At 38.8% G+C, this 15940-nt stretch overlaps 1 protein-coding gene across 1 annotated transcript in view; it reads right to left on the reverse strand.

Annotated features, from left to right (window-relative positions):
* Positions 1-657: 657 nt before the first annotated feature.
* VAMP1 (vesicle associated membrane protein 1) overlaps positions 658-15940 on the reverse strand; it is a 35663-nt gene continuing 20380 nt past the window's right edge. Inside the window, exon 5 of the mRNA XM_039874177.1 lies at positions 658-701. Within this exon, the coding sequence (XP_039730111.1) occupies positions 673-701 (29 nt within the window). The 3' untranslated portion in view covers positions 658-672. The remainder of the gene's footprint in view (positions 702-15940) is intronic.

Raw genomic sequence — 15940 nt, forward strand, 5'->3', positions numbered from 1 at the left:
TTAAAGTTCCTGATTATATGATTGGCCCCAAAGCCCTTCTACCCACACCTAGTGTCCCCTAGGGGGCCTCGATACTCTTTTTAGTGAAAAGTTTGTGTATGGTTATTGCTGGCTTCAGTCCTCTCCCTAGATGTGACTCGAACCTTGTGTTTTTTCCTGGGAGCTGCCCTGGATGTATAATCTGAATTGTGAAGATCCTGATCCTGAATGAATGTAGCACACTCACTTCTGCTCTCTACTCCCAGAGTTATTCCTGGGGCCCTGCAGGGTCCTTACCCAGTGTTGAGTTATTAGCATGATTTTAGGGTTATGAGCAGAGCTCTGCAGAGGTATGCAGATGATGTCATTGAAATATCTCCAGAGCTGTGACCCACTCAGACAAGAATAAGGAAAGGATCCAGTATTCACTTAGGCCAAGTTACCAAGACTAGCTGCAGCTTCGGTGAGGATCCCAGACTGTCTTGTACTCTGGTGAGGGTATAATTTGCATCCAGGTGCAAATCTAAACCTAGACAAAATCAAAAACAGCAAATTTATAGTCTAAACATTTAAGAGAATTTCGTGTACTTACTTAATCAAGAAGACTCACCTACATGTATGTAGGCCCCAGGTCTGGGATCCTAGCCTCAAATCTCTGGCAAATAGACAACTTTAGCATTCTTGAACTGATAGTCACAGTCCATGGTCAATACGTTCTCCACCTGAGATAGTAAAATTTTTTCCTTAGTAGACAGGTATCCTTTTAACTCCAGAAAAGTTTGGAATTAACATGGTAACTTTTTACTTTGTCAGCTTAGCCAAGATGAAACCAAATTTCTTGGAATTCCCTCCCCGTATGGTTCTAGGTTAGGGTTGGCCACAAGATAAATGTGTGTGAGATTTGGAAGGTCAAAAGGCAGAACTGAAGCAACTGCCGGGCATGAATGCATCACCATGGAAAAAGGAAGACATGGAGAAAGTCAAGAAAATGTGTGAATAAAATGGAAAAATCAATAAAGAGACAGAAAACCTAAAAAGGAACCAAAGGAAATTCTAGAGCTGAAAATGACAATAACTGAAATGAAAAATTCACTAGAGAAATTCAGAGGCAGATCCGAGCAGCCAGAAGAAAGAATCGGCAAAATTGAAAATAGGGCAATGGAAATTACCAAGTCTAAGGAACAACAAAAAAAAAGATTGAAGAAAAGCAAACAGAGCCTAAGGGACCTGCTGGGACACCGTCAAGAGGATCAACATACACATCATAGGAGTCTCAGAAGGCCAAGAGAGAGAAAAAGGGGCAGAGAAAATATTTGAAGAAATAATGGCTGAAAACTCCCCAAATTTGGTGAAATACATAAATATAAAATATCCAAGAACCTCACAAAACTCCAAGTAAAATGAACTCAGACTCACACTGAAACACATTATAATCAAACTTTCAAAAATGAATTCAAAGAGGCCTACGCCAAGACACATTATAATCAAACTTCCAAAGGCGAAAACAAAGAATCTTGAAAGCAGCAAGAGAAAAGCGAATCATCACATACGAGAGACGATTAGTAAGAAAATCAGCGGATTTCTCATCGGAAACTTTGGAGGCCAAAAGATAGGGAGGCAATACATTCAGAGCGCTAAAAGAAAAATTGTATCAATGAAAAATACAATATCTAGCAAGACTGTCCTTTAAAACTAAGGCATCCCCAGGTAAACAAAAGTTGAGAGTTTGTGACTACTAGAACTGCCCCGAAAGAAATGCTCGAGACAGTCCTGCAAGGTAAAATGAAAGGACACTAGACGGTAACTCAAAGCTGTGTGGAGAAATGAAATCTCAGTGAAGGTAAATACATGGGCAATTAGAAAAGTGGTATTATCGTAAGAGTGGTATGTAACTGTACTTTTTGTTTTCTACATGATTTAAGAAAATAATACGTTTAAAGAAAAAATTATCAGTATAAAAGCTAGCATTCCTGTGATTTTAGTTTGTGATGCCAAATATTGTTTTCCACATAATTTAAGAGACTAATGCATTTAAAAGTATTATTAATTTATGTTTTGAGGCACACAGTATATAAAATGGAATTCTGTGACATCAACAACTGAAAGAGAGAAGATGGAGCTGTAAAGGAGCAGAGTTTTTTAATGTGATTTAAGCTGGTATAAGTTAAAATTAGAGTATTATAACTTTAGAATGTTAAATATAATCCCCATGGCAACCACAAAAAAAGCTATAAAATATACACAATTAGAATATACACAATACACACAAAATATACACAAAAAAGCCGTAAAATATACACAAAATATACACAAAAAAGCTATAAAATATACACAATTAGAAATTAGAAAGGAATATAAATATGTCACTCTTAAATACCAAAAAAGACAGGAATGCAGGAAATGGGGAACAAAAAGTTATAAGGCATAACAGAAAACAAAGTCACAAAGACAAAAGTGAGGCCATGCCACCCTGAACGTGCTGGATCTTGTCTGATCTCAGAAGCTGAGCAGGGTCAGGCCTGGTTAGTACTTGGATGGGAGACCACCTATGAATACCAGATGCTGTAGGCATTAAAGAAAAAAAAAGGCAAAAGTGAGTCCTTCCTTATTAGTAATTACTTTATATGTAAATGGATTAAACTCTCCAATCAAAATACAGAAATTGGTAAAATGGATAAAAACACACCATCCAACTATATACTGTCTATAAAGAATCACTATAGATCCAAAAACACAAACATATTGAAAGTGAAATAATGGAAAAAGATATTCCATGCAAATAGAAACCAAAAGGGAGCAGGGGTAGCTATGCTAATATCAGACAAAATAGACTTTAACTCAAAAAAGTTTTCAAGAGCCAAAGGACATTATATATTAATGAAGGATTCCGTACAGCAAGAAGATATAACGATTAATGAACATTTACATACCTGACTGGCCATCAAAACATAGAAAGCTAAAACTGACAGAATTGAAGAGAGAAATATACTATTCTACAATAATAGTGGGAGACTTTACTATCCCACTCAAAATAATGGGTAGACTAACCAGACAGAAGATAAGTAAGGAAACAGAGGACTTAAACAATAGAACAAACCAACAGACATATACAGAACACTCTACCCAACAAAACTGGTACATACATTCTTCTCAAGCGCACATAAAACATTTTCCAGGATAGACCATATGTGAGGCCACGAATGAAGTCTCAACAGATTTTAAAAGATAGATATCACAGACAAGTATCTTCTCTGACTACAACAGGATGAAGTTAGAAATCAAGAAACAGAAAACTGGAAAATTCATGCAATTGTGGAAATTAAAAAACAAACTTTTAAACAATCAATGGATCAAAACAGAAATCTTTGGCTACTATCAAAAAAACAGAAAACAAGTGTTGGCAAGGACATGGAAAAATTAGAAACCTTGTACACTGTTGGTGGGAAAGTAAAATGGCAGAACCACTATGGAAAATAGTATAACAGTTCCTCAAAAAATTAAAAATAGAATTACCATATGATCCAGCAATCCACTTCTGGATATTTACCCAAAATAATTGAAAGCAGGGTCTCAAAGAAATATTTCTACACCAATGTTCATAGCAGCATTTTTCACAATAGCTAAAATGTGGAAGGAATCCGTGTCCATTGATGAATAAACGGATAAGCAAAATGTGCTGTACACATAAAACAGAATATTATTCACCTTTAAAAAAGGAAGGAAATTCTGTGATATACTACAACATGGATGAACCTTGAGAACATTATGCTAAGTGAAGTAATCCAGTCACAACAAGACATATACTGTATGATTCCCCTTAGATGAAGTATTTAGAATAGTCAAAATCATAAAGACAGAAAGTAGAATGCAGTGGTTGCCAGAGGCTGGGGAGAAGGGAAAATGTGAAGCTTTGGTTTAATGGGTACAGAGTTTCAGTTTTACAAGATGAAGAGTAATGGAGATGGATGGTGGTGATGGTTGCACAACGTGAGTGTACTTAATACCACCGAGCTGAACGCTTAATGGTTAAGATGGTACATTTTATGTGTACTTTACCACAATAAAAAAAAAATGCCCCCCAAAAGTGAAGATCATTGCCTTTGTTTTACTGTATTACAGTCAAACAAAATCTATAGTTTGAAATTAAAGAAAAACAAGTAATATTTTCAAATTGTCATTAGATTCGAAAAGGAATAACAATTTGTAATTTGAACTTAAAAAATAAAGAAAGCTGGATTTTGAAATGATTTTAATATTTTAAAATTTGTTTAAAGTTTCAGTAACTATGCATAGGCTTTTTTCTGTGCCCTCAAATATCAAAACACATAAACTTGCAATAGCCTGCTTCTTGCAACTGTCCCTAAACAGCCTGTCTCATTCCTTTGACGTAGAAATGTGATGCAGTCCCCTCAGCCCCCAAAGCCTCCACATTACCCATCCTAAAGCTCCCATTGTTAACTCTGAGCTTTAGTAAAGGTGAGATTTGCCCCATATGCCTCCCATATACCTCCTCCTGCTGGATTTTCCCATTCTTTCCCTTCCATTATGAACTCTGTGCCACTTCAAGAGTCCTGAGCTCTCACACTGGCCCAGATCCAACAAGGAAAAGAGCTTGATGATCAATTCATATCCCCAGGAACAGTTACTGGCACCTTCTGCATCAAGCCCTGTGCAGGGTGTTCCTCCATGTTATGTCACTTAACTGCTCACATCTACCCTATGAGATAAGTTTCAGCAGCCCCATGTTACAGTGGAAAGAAGACTCATAGCTTGAGTAGCTGACTCTGCTAACAAGTGATTAAGCAGAGAGATGGCCTTGGACATGATCCAGGCAGTACAGATTTACTTTGAATGGTCCTCCACTTCTCTGATTTTCAGCATATGGTTGATCCTTATTCTCCCTCCCCAGATTCCTCTGACCCCACCAGCCTTCAAGACCCTGCTTGTACCTGTCACTCTCAACATTCCTTTATGGGCATGATGCCCATCGAAGGAGGAAAGATTCTGGCCCAACCTGCAGGTAAGAGAAAAGGTTGCCACAGCCCCTTCCCTTGAGGAATGCCTTTGAAGGTGCCTCAAAAACCCTGAAGGAGAAAAGGGTTAAGGGAAGTAGCTGTGAGAGAGAAAGAGGCCCCTGCCACCAACCCACTGTTTTCCTTTCCCAGTTGAGGGAGCTGTCAGAAGTAAAGAGAGAGCAGGAAAGACGAGTTAGATATATTTCCCTTTGCATCACACAGAATCCAACTTTATATCTGAGACTTCAGATAAGTTACAGGTAAACCCATGCAATGGCCCACAGGATGTAGTAGCAACACACCTACAATCCAAGGCATAACCTTCCAACTCTGTGGAGAAAACAACTGCCTCCTTAAAGAGTCAACATGTTACATTAACAATGAACAATTTAAAAATAAAACTAAGGAAACAATTCCCTTTACAATAGCATTAAAAAGAATAAAATTCTAGGATTAAATTAAATGAAGACAGTGCAAGATTTGTACACTGAAAACTATAAAACGATGTGGACAGACAGTAAAGCAGGCCTAAATAAATGGAAAGATACCCTCATTCATTCATGGATTGGAAAACTTGCTATTGTTAAGATGACAATACTCCCCCAAATTCATCTACAGCGCCAATGCAATGCCTATTAAAATTCCAACTGCCTAGTTTTGCAGAAATAGACAAGCTAATCCTAAAGGATTAAGGAAATGCCAGGGACACGGCATAGCCAAGATTATCTCAAAAAAGAAAGTTGGAGGACTCACACTTCCTGCTTTCAAAACTTACTACAAAGCTACAGTAATCAACAGTGCGGTACTAGCATAAAGATATTGGACCCCTATCTCAAATCATATACAAAAACCAACTCAAAATAGATCTAAGAAACAAAAGTAGGAGCTAAAACTTTAAACTGTTAGAAAGAAACAGGTGTAAATCTGTGTGACCTTGGATTAGGCAACAATTTCTTAAACATGACACCAAAATCACAAGCAACAAAAGAAAAAATAGAAAATATGGACTTTAACAAAATGAAAAACTTTTGTGTATCAAAAGACACTATCAAGAAAGTGAAAAAAACGACCCATAGAATGGGGAAATATTTACAAATCATAGATATAATGAGAGTCTAGCATCCAGAATACAATTTTTAAAAAACTCTTACAACTCAACAAAAAGACAAATAATCCAATTTCAATATGGGCAAAGGATTTAAACAGATATTCCTCAAAGAAGATACAAAAATGGAAAGTATGCACATGAAAGGATACTCAGTATCATTAGTCTTAGGGACATGCAAATCAATACCACAATGAAATACCACTTCATACCAACTTGGGTGGCTACAATTTTTTTAATGGAAATAAACATGCATTGGTATGGTAGAGAAACTGGAAACTTCATGTACCACTGGTGGGAAGGTAAATGGTTCAGTGTGGAAAACAGTTTGTCAGTTCCTCAAGAAGTTAAATATAGAGTTAACCATATGAGGGTGTGGGGAGAGAGGCAGGAGGGTGCTGAAACTATTTCTTCCTGCCTGAGATGCTCAGGACAAAAGCTGTATCGCAGGAGAAGGGGGTGTGACAGGAAGGAGAGAGAGAAGCTAAAGAAGAGGGGACTCCAAACACCCAGGAAAGGGAGAGTCAGCCGCTATTCCACTTGTAGGTATATACCCGAGAGACCTTGCCACACGGAGATGATCCTCACTGAAAAAGAGCAGACTGTTCCTAAGCCAGAAGAAGAGGTCACACAGAAGAAAAAGATATCCCAGAAGAAACTGAGGAAACAGAAACTTATGGCTCAGGAGTAAATTCAGCATCAAATAAATGCCAATAAAAGCAAAAAAATATATATATATATATTTTCATATAAAACTTGCACATAAATGTAAATAGCAGCATTATAATAGCCAAAAAGTGGGGGAAAAAACAAACATCCATCAACTTATAAACAAAATGTGGTATATCCATACAAGAGGATATTATTCAGCCATAAAAGGACTGAAGTACTGATAATACATGCTACAACATGGATAAACCTGGAAGATATTATGCCAAAGTGAAAAAAGCCAGAAACAAATGGCTACACATTATATGACTCCATTTATATGAAATGTTGAGAACAGGAAAATCAATAGAGGCAGAAAATAGATTAGTGAAGGTGGAGGAGGGAGGAGGGGAGAAGTAACTGACTGCTAACAGGTATAAAGTTTCTTTCAGGGGAGCTCAGAATGTTCTGGAATTAGATAGTGGTTGATATTTGCACAATTTTGTGAAAGTACTAAAACCATTAAATTGTACATTATAAAATGCTTTAAGTGTTGAATTTTTATCTCAATTTAAAGAGAGTCAACATGGACCAAGGAGCCCTTCAGTCTTGGCTGGAGGTCAGTGTCATCTTGGAGGTACCTAGTGCTGAAGCAGAGGGGTCTAGGAGACCCAACTGCCATCTTACAAATGAAGTAAGGGGTCCTACCACCTCTGCACAGGTCTGAAGTCTCCTGAGGTTTGTAAACGGGAGACAGGAATGATCTCCCCAGCCACAAGGCTTTTCTCAGCCTCTAGAGCAGATGGCAAACATCTGAGGGGATCCACAGGATTGGCAGAGGCCCTGCAGGTTGGGTCACAAAACAGAAGATTTTTGTCGGGAAAAGCCAAGACTTTAGGACACTGATGGTGACACAAGGATAAAAAGACATTAGTCATGAAGGAGAAATTACAAACAGCCAAAGATCGTCCGAGGAGGGGGCAGGTGAGGTCTTACCAGTCATTAGAGGAATGTACACTGAAAAAACAATGAGACAGCATCTTCCCTCAATTAGATTGTCAGAAATGATTAGCTAATATGAGAGGTTGGCAGGATATGAAGAAATATGTGCTCTCGTTCCCACTGCTGGTGGGTACGTAAATTGGTAGAACCACTTTGGAGGGCAACTTGCCAGCACCTATTAAAGTGAAAAGTGACTCAGCAATTCCAATGCCCAGCGTTTATTCTAAAGAGACACCGCCACGTGCACAGGGAAGCATGATCCTTACTGAAAAAAAGCAGATTGTTTCTAAGCCAGAAGAGGAGGTTGCACAGAAGAAAAAAATATTCCAGAAGAAACTGAGGGGTTTCTACAATTTCATTCCCTGCTGTATAAAAAGAATCTATTTATTAACATATAGGCTCAAGGGAAGATATCTTCATTCATTTTGGCCATAAACGTCACTAAAATGATAAAACACAACATATAATTTGTTTAGAAAAAGTTCTGGAAGAATATTTGCTCATCTGAAACAGTGATTACCTCTGAGGAAGCAGGGAAAGAACCAAGGCTGGGGGCAGGAGATTGATCAGAGAAAATTTGAGTCTTATCTACAACTGTTCAATTCTTTTTCCATTTTCACTTCCAATTTTTTAAATAAAAAAGAATGAAATAAAGTTGGGGAAAATATTTAAATATTTTTATTTATTTACAACACAAAAGATCATTTTGCTCTCAATAAAATATTCATATACAACATTTTTATACAATATAACAATAGTAACAATATATTTAGTAAGAGCGATGTGTTATAATGGATTTCATTATTATTTTTTTATCAGACCATTAGTAAATCATATTTAATTTCTCACAGAACAAAAGTTTGACTTTATTTTTTAATTTAAACAAAGGTATTAATATACCTTCCCTCATTATTTTTTTAATCTTGCTTCAATACGTTATAGATCTGGGTCTCAGGTCAACTACTTGATTTTAGATGAAAAAGGTGCTCCAGATGAAAAAACTGTTTCGGGTGTGTTTTCTAATTTTGAATTATGAGTCCATCTTCAACAAGGCTTTTCTGTCGCAGTCCTTGGTGGCTCTGGTTGAGGGCATGTACCTTTTGCAGTTGATTTTATCAGACATTTTACTTATATATTTACACAGATATGTATTACTTATATTTAAAAAATTTTTACTGCGAACTATATCAAATACACAAAGCAGTATATTGAAATAACAATATGACAACCCATGCTGAGATCGGAACAGCACCAGCACCTTAGAAGCATCCTGATCATGCCTTTCCTTCGCCAACAGGGGGAACTGTTCTGGGTCGTGCCCATCACGCCCTTACTTTTTTCCTAGTTCTCCCATCTGTGTGTTTCCCTGAACAACTAATTGTTTTCTTTCGCCTGCCTTTGTACTTGAGGTACATGGCCTCTTATTCGTGTTCTTTCCTGTGTCTTGCTTCTTTCACTCAATATCATTCGATATTATGGTTTTATTTGTTTTTATTGTGGTAAAATATACATAACATGAAATTTACCATTTTAACCATTTTTAAGCATACAATTCAGTGGCATTAAGTACATTCTCGTTGTTGTGCGAAATTATGTTTCCTCTAAAGTATTCCATGGGGTGAATATTCCATTAGGTGAATATACTACAATTTATTATTCCATCTACCATTTATGCACCTATGGGTCATTCTTTTTCTTTTGCTATTACAAATAGTAGTGTGTGAACATTCTTGCATGTGTCTCCTGGGGCACATGTGCAAGAACTCTTAGTGCATATAACTTCTGGTAGGATTGATGGATTTTACTGGTTTAATTTTCTATAAAGAGATGATATGAATGTATTACTTGTATAATTAAATTTCGATTTAGAAAAAGAAAAGCAAAGAAAGAAATTGGGACAGTTTCATAGAATGAAAGGATAAGGAATAGTCTCCTTGAGATAGGTAGCAGAAAGATAAAGGAAAAGCAGCCAAGACAAGTTTGCAGGCTGAGCTCAAAAGGTACTATCAAGTACAAACTCAGTCAAACACACGTACTGAGCACCCAATATGGGTCTGGCTCTGTAAGTGCTATAGTAAGCAGTGAACTGGGATTCAAGAGACTTAGCTTCTCTCCCAGCTCTGCCATAAGAGCAAGTCAGTTCAACTCCTCAGCCGGCAGTTCTGACATCTGTAAAATAATGGGCTAGACCCACAGGATCAGAAACCTTCCTTCCAGCTCTGCTAGTTTGGGATCCTAAGCTGGTTGGAATAGTAAGACATGGGCTCACCATAGTTAGTTCTCTCTAGAAGCCAGAAGGAGAAGGCCTGGGGCCCAGACAGGAAGGAACACTGCCTCTCCAGGATCCGAGAAACAACCAAAGACAATTATCGGGCCCAGCCCTAGTGAGCCAGTGAAAGTGATGTGGTTAATGTTTAGCAGCCAGCTCTCTGGGGTGAGGACCCCTTGATTTGTAGCATTTGCTGATTTATGTGGTGGTAAATACTTCCACCACATCCAATGTCAAGCTACCCATGTGTAACCAGCACACAAAGTTCTTGACAATTTAATAATCAGGCTTTGACGAGACAGTACTAACTGGCTCCAGCACGCCCATGGGAAGTGAACCTGCCCTAAGAGGCAGATGACACTCCCATAGGCCAGAAGGAGAAATGAAGGCAAGTTATCACAGGACTCACAGTGCTTTAGACTCTGCGTAAGTTTAAAGAAATCACAGAGTTGCCTCCCCTCACAGGGGAGATCATAAAATAGATCTAGACTGGTTATGTGTCAAGTCTTCACTTATCTGGGTAGACAAGAGGAATCACTCAGGAAAAGAGCAAGCAGGAAACGCCAGGGTCCAGGAGTCCACTGTGAGGGGAAACAGCCCCCACCCCTTGCAAAGTCACTTTTCTACATTATGAAGAATGCTCTGAGTATGAATAATACATGGAGCAGACATAACGCATATGCGCAGCTTGCTCAGTTTAGCGAGTTGTTCTGTCTCTTTCATGCTCCTTTGGTTATACTGCCCAGGTGAATTGGCTGTTTCTCAACCCTATTTCTTGGAACTTGCAGCCTCAAACACCAAGACAGGGAGGGCAGAAATGAACATTTATTGAGTACCTACAGGAGGTGAGGCATTTCCCTTATGTTGTGACACTTAATTCTCAAAACATGCCGCACAGTCTGTGACACGGTCCCTAAGTAGACACAGACTCAATTCAGAGATGATCCAGGTAATAATGGGCAGAGATGCCTTTGGACCACCAATCTGGATAATTCTGAAGGTTACGCTCCTGTCACTTACCCTGAGATCTTCCTGTCTCAATGGGTTGGGGGCTCAGGACCCTCACTGTGTCTCCCCTTGCCCCGGTATCTTTTTGAGAATTTCCCTGTACTAGTTTTGCTGGCTACATGACTGACGGTCAGAAAACCTCAATAGTCAGCACTCAAACCATACGCATGTCAATTTATATAATATCTGATTCAGAAATTAGTTTTACCTTAAACCATAATTAATTCTTTAAACCACATATCACATAGAATCACGAGAGTCAACAAGCCCTAAAGAAGAAAGAGTACTCAGGAAGGAGGGCACACGGCACCCTGTGAAATGGAACTTCCAACACCTGCAACAAATACCTCAAAATGCTACATAACATTCTTTTACATAAAGAGTTAAGCTCTCAACCAAAAAAGGGAAATCCCTGGTGCCAGAGAAGCAGGCAGAACTGAAATTGTTGGGGTGGGTGCATGAGCAGCCATGGACGGGCTCTGGTCACCTAGCTGAGGTTTTAACCCCACCTGGGTCCAGAGGAGAAAACCTTGGGCCCCTCCAGACAGGGAACTGGAAAAGACACTCTCCACGTAAGCTGGAAACCTGTACGGGAAATCTAGAAAGATCCACTCACCAACACAGAGCCTCAACAGGAAGCTCATCTGTCTCTGTCTGCCTTCTGGGTGGAGAAAAAATTGTCTTGAAATTTTATAGGGACAAGCCTGTGCTCACCCAAGTTTAGGATTCAAATTTTTATTATCACGGTTGAGAAATCTCCCCTGCCCTCACTAAAATAAAAAAAAAAAACTGGTCTCGAGCCAGTAATATCCCTAGAATATCTGATGAAGTCAACTGCAAAACCACTTTGAAGGGACATACCCTCAATGTGGGCCACTGAGGATCCTGACAGAAAAGTTTTGAGGATGGACTCACGATTCAAAATTAGAAAACACATCTGAAACAGTTTGACCTAGAGCATCTTTTCATCTAAGCCAGTCATTAAAACCAAACAGTTGAACTTAGACCCAGATCTGCTAATCACTACATATAAAGTATTAAAGCAAGATTTTGTAAAAATAATGAAACACATTGAATCACATTGCTCATTGTTCTTACTAAATATATTATTACTAATATACTGTTATAGCGTGTAAAATTTTATATTTTAGTGAGAGCAAAACTATCTTTTACATTATAAATAAGTAAAAATATTATCTTTATTTTCTGCAACTTTATCTCATCCTTTTTATATTTTTATGTGACCATGTAATTGTATCTCTCTTTTTAATGTCTATATACACATATATAGAATTTATATTTGAACATGTAATCTATAAATATAATTCATTTAAAAATATTGTTTATATTGGGGAATACATGCTCCAAATCATTTTATCAATAAAGTACAAAATCAGAAAAGTTTGGAGACCACTGAATCAGAAATATACATTTTTCCATCTCATGCTGCCACCTCTCTCTGTCTTTTTCTTCTGCCTCTATCTTCCACTTATAAGGACCATTGCTATTACAGTAGGTCCACCTGGATAATTCAGGGTAATTTCCCTTTCTCAAGGTCAACTGATCAACAACTTGGATTCTGTCGGCAACTTTAATTACCATCTGCTATGTAAAATAATACATTCAGCTCCAGGGATGTATACGTCATTGAGGGAGGAGGGCAATATTCTGCCTACCATATTACACAAACAGATGACGATCTCTGACCACAACTATATAAAATTAAAATTAATAAAAAGGAAAAATTTGAAATCTCATAGATGTGTAAATTTTTTAATGGACGTATAAGTAATATAAAGGTCAAAAACAAATAATAATGGGAAAAAATAAACTGACAATAAAAAACACAATATAGCAAAACTTATGAGATGTAGCTAAAGTAATTCTCAGAGGGAAGTTTATGGCCTTAAGTGTATATATTAGAAAAGAAAACTTTTAATTAATGAATCAGGCATCTAATTCAAGAAGTTAGAAAAAGAATGGCAGAATAAACCTCAGGAAAGTAAAAGGAAGAAAATCACTGAAAAATTAGACCAGAGTGTAAAATAAAATAGAAAACAAGGAAATAAGAGAGATACACAACAAAATCAAAAGGTAGTTTGTTGAAGCAATTAATAAATTAAGCATGTTTCTGGCAAAGTGTATCAAGAAAACAATAAAACTATAAACAAACAACACTGGGAGTGAAAAAAGGGAAGATAACTACGACTCTATGGTGACTTTAAACATTTACACTCATTAATTTGAAACAGATTATATAATCTCCCAGAAAAATATAACCTACCAAAACTGACTCTAGAAGAAATTGAAAACCAGAATTAAATCAGTAGTGAAAAACGTATACTCAGAATACATACACACACACACACAAATTTTACCAAACCTTCGAGGAACAGATTATTTCTATTTTATATAATCTGTACATAAGGAAAAACTATCATTGATCAAAGAAGAGAAGTGGTCAATGAAAGAATAGGGTGGTGTCTAGAAACCAAAGGAAGAAACAACTCTCCAGAAGGCGATGGCTGTCAGATCTCATACATCTCAGCTAAATTCTGCTTCCTGGTCGAAGCACTATCTTGCCCTCAAATCCCCCTGTGAGTGAACAGGCACCTGTATAGCACCTTGACTCTCCCCTTCATGGTGCTGCAATATGACTATTACTAATAACTTTACATTTGTCTTTGAGGTTATTCGCTCAGTGTCTGACTCTCTCACTGCTGTGTCAAATCCCTGAGGCCAGAAACCATGTTTGGGTTTTTTGGTTTTTTTTTTCCATCTTTGTGTCTCATTACTTAGCTAGTACCTAGGGCACAATGGATGTACAACAAATTCTTATCAAATGAATGAAGGGTGACATTTAGGAGGTCACTGTGGCCTCAAGCCCTTGAAATTTCAATTTTGTAATTGTAGATAGAACTGTCAAGGAACAAGACTGAGACTGGACCATCTAATATTTATCCCTTTTCCCATTTAGGAAAAAAAAAAGTGCAGCCAGCTGCCAACGTTAATTTAACATCACGCATAGGAATGTTGTTTTCTAGGATCTGACATTTTCAACGATAGAGAATAACTATATTTTATAAATGGAAATATCACTACTAAAAACAGAGTGCTATAACAGAATGATATCATTTGTTTCCAAAGACTACCGATATACTAGAGTCATGCGAAAATAATAATAAAAGCAAGATATTTTATGGCAAACTTTGAGGGTAAGGTTATCTGTGAGTTATCTTGAGGTACAGGCAGCCACAAGCGCCACTGGCAAGTATTCTCGGGGCAAAGGGGACATGGGTTAGTGATTTCCTTGCATGCTAGGAGACACTGGGAGCTACAGCTGAGATACCGAAAAGCGATCAGAGGTGGGAAGAAATGCCCATGGTTCGTGAATCTCCCAGGAGACTCAGACTGGAGAGTCCCAGAAATGCATATTACAGATCCGGGATATTGAGTACCCAGACCCTCATTCACTAGCCCACCCCACTGTCCTGCCCAGCTGGTCTCTGAAGGCTCCCTGGGAAGGAGGATCTAAAGCAGTTGGGGGTCCAGGGCAGGCGGGGGTCATAAAAGAAAGTAGGAGTGGAGGAAGAAGGAATGCAGTGGGAGACAAAGGCGGCCAGAAAAATTAAGAGGTTTGGTTGATAAGGATCGTGGACAGTGATTTCTGACATCTATGAACTTGGAGAGAGAGTTTAGTTCCACTGAGTACTTTGACTGGTTATGGATTTATAAAGGGCCAAGATTGATTTTGGAATTAGGGGCTGAAGAGAGACGAAGAACGCTGCCAGAGAGAAGATTTTTGAGTCAGACCGTGACAGAAAAAGGAGGGGAGAGAGGTGCCAGCAAGATTGTCAGTGCCTTTATTGCTTTGTAGGGCAGCCAGACCACTGCTCAATCTCTGGAGTGGGAAGGACCATTAAGAACAAGAATATTCAAATGGAAGTTTTAGTTGTATTCTTATAATATATAAAACGGCAGTAAAAGTTTTGCCATCCCTAACAGCCTTCTGTTTACAGTTGGTTTGGAGGAAAATTCAAGAAAGCTCTGTCTCCCAAATTTGGGGCCTGTAGCAAGGCAGAGGTAAGGGAACAGCCAAGAACAGAGAGGGAAGGACAAGACTTCAGCTGAAAGAAGAATCAGGACCGGATGTAACAATATGCCCAACCTGCTGGGATTTGTGCCAGGCAACAGCCCTGCCTCCTCCCCACTCTGCTCAGGGCCCACCCTGATTGGAAAGCAAGGAGTATCTTATCTAGATATTAAGGAGCAAGGTGACCCCAGCTGATATCCAGGCTACAGTCATTGCTTAGACTGAGGGTTTGGTCAGGACCTGTCAAAATTAATGAAAGTTGTCAAAAGAGAGGCTTCCTCGGGCCTGTCTCCAAAGGTACAAGAAAAGGAGGGAGCTGTTGAGGAAAGACTGTATATCTCTGCAGCACCCAGGGGTGGAGAGAAGCTGAACCTCCAAAAAGAAAGAGGTGGTAGAAGATTTTGAGGGAGAGATCAGCAGGTTGCATTCACAGGGTCTGCAGACCAGAGGAAGGGACTGTTCGGGGAGCCAGCCTAGGACAGGCCGATGCTCACCAGAAGTTGATGCGAACAGCACAGAAGGCAGGAGGCGAGGTCATTCCGTTTGCCCAGAGAAGAGTAAGCTCCAGAAACCTGGCTTTCCTCCTCCCAGCCAGGGGTATTCCAGGAGAGCCAGGCAGACTCCTCCTGCCCTATCCTCCATGGAGAAGTGATGAGTAGAACAGGGGAGAAGAGCATTGGCAGAGAACACAGGCCTCCCATGGGTGAGCAGCTCAGGGTCTAGTCGAGGTTCAAAGTCTTCTCAGCGTCTTCCAATTCTCCCTTAGGCATGTTTCTCCCTAAAGGTCCCCAACTCCTCATTATTCCTCTAGGGTCTTATCC

The sequence above is a fragment of the Pteropus medius genome, unplaced genomic scaffold, assembly GCF_902729225.1.
Source record: "Pteropus medius unplaced genomic scaffold, Ma_sr-lr_union100, whole genome shotgun sequence".
Lineage (NCBI taxonomy): Eukaryota > Metazoa > Chordata > Mammalia > Chiroptera > Pteropodidae > Pteropus > Pteropus medius.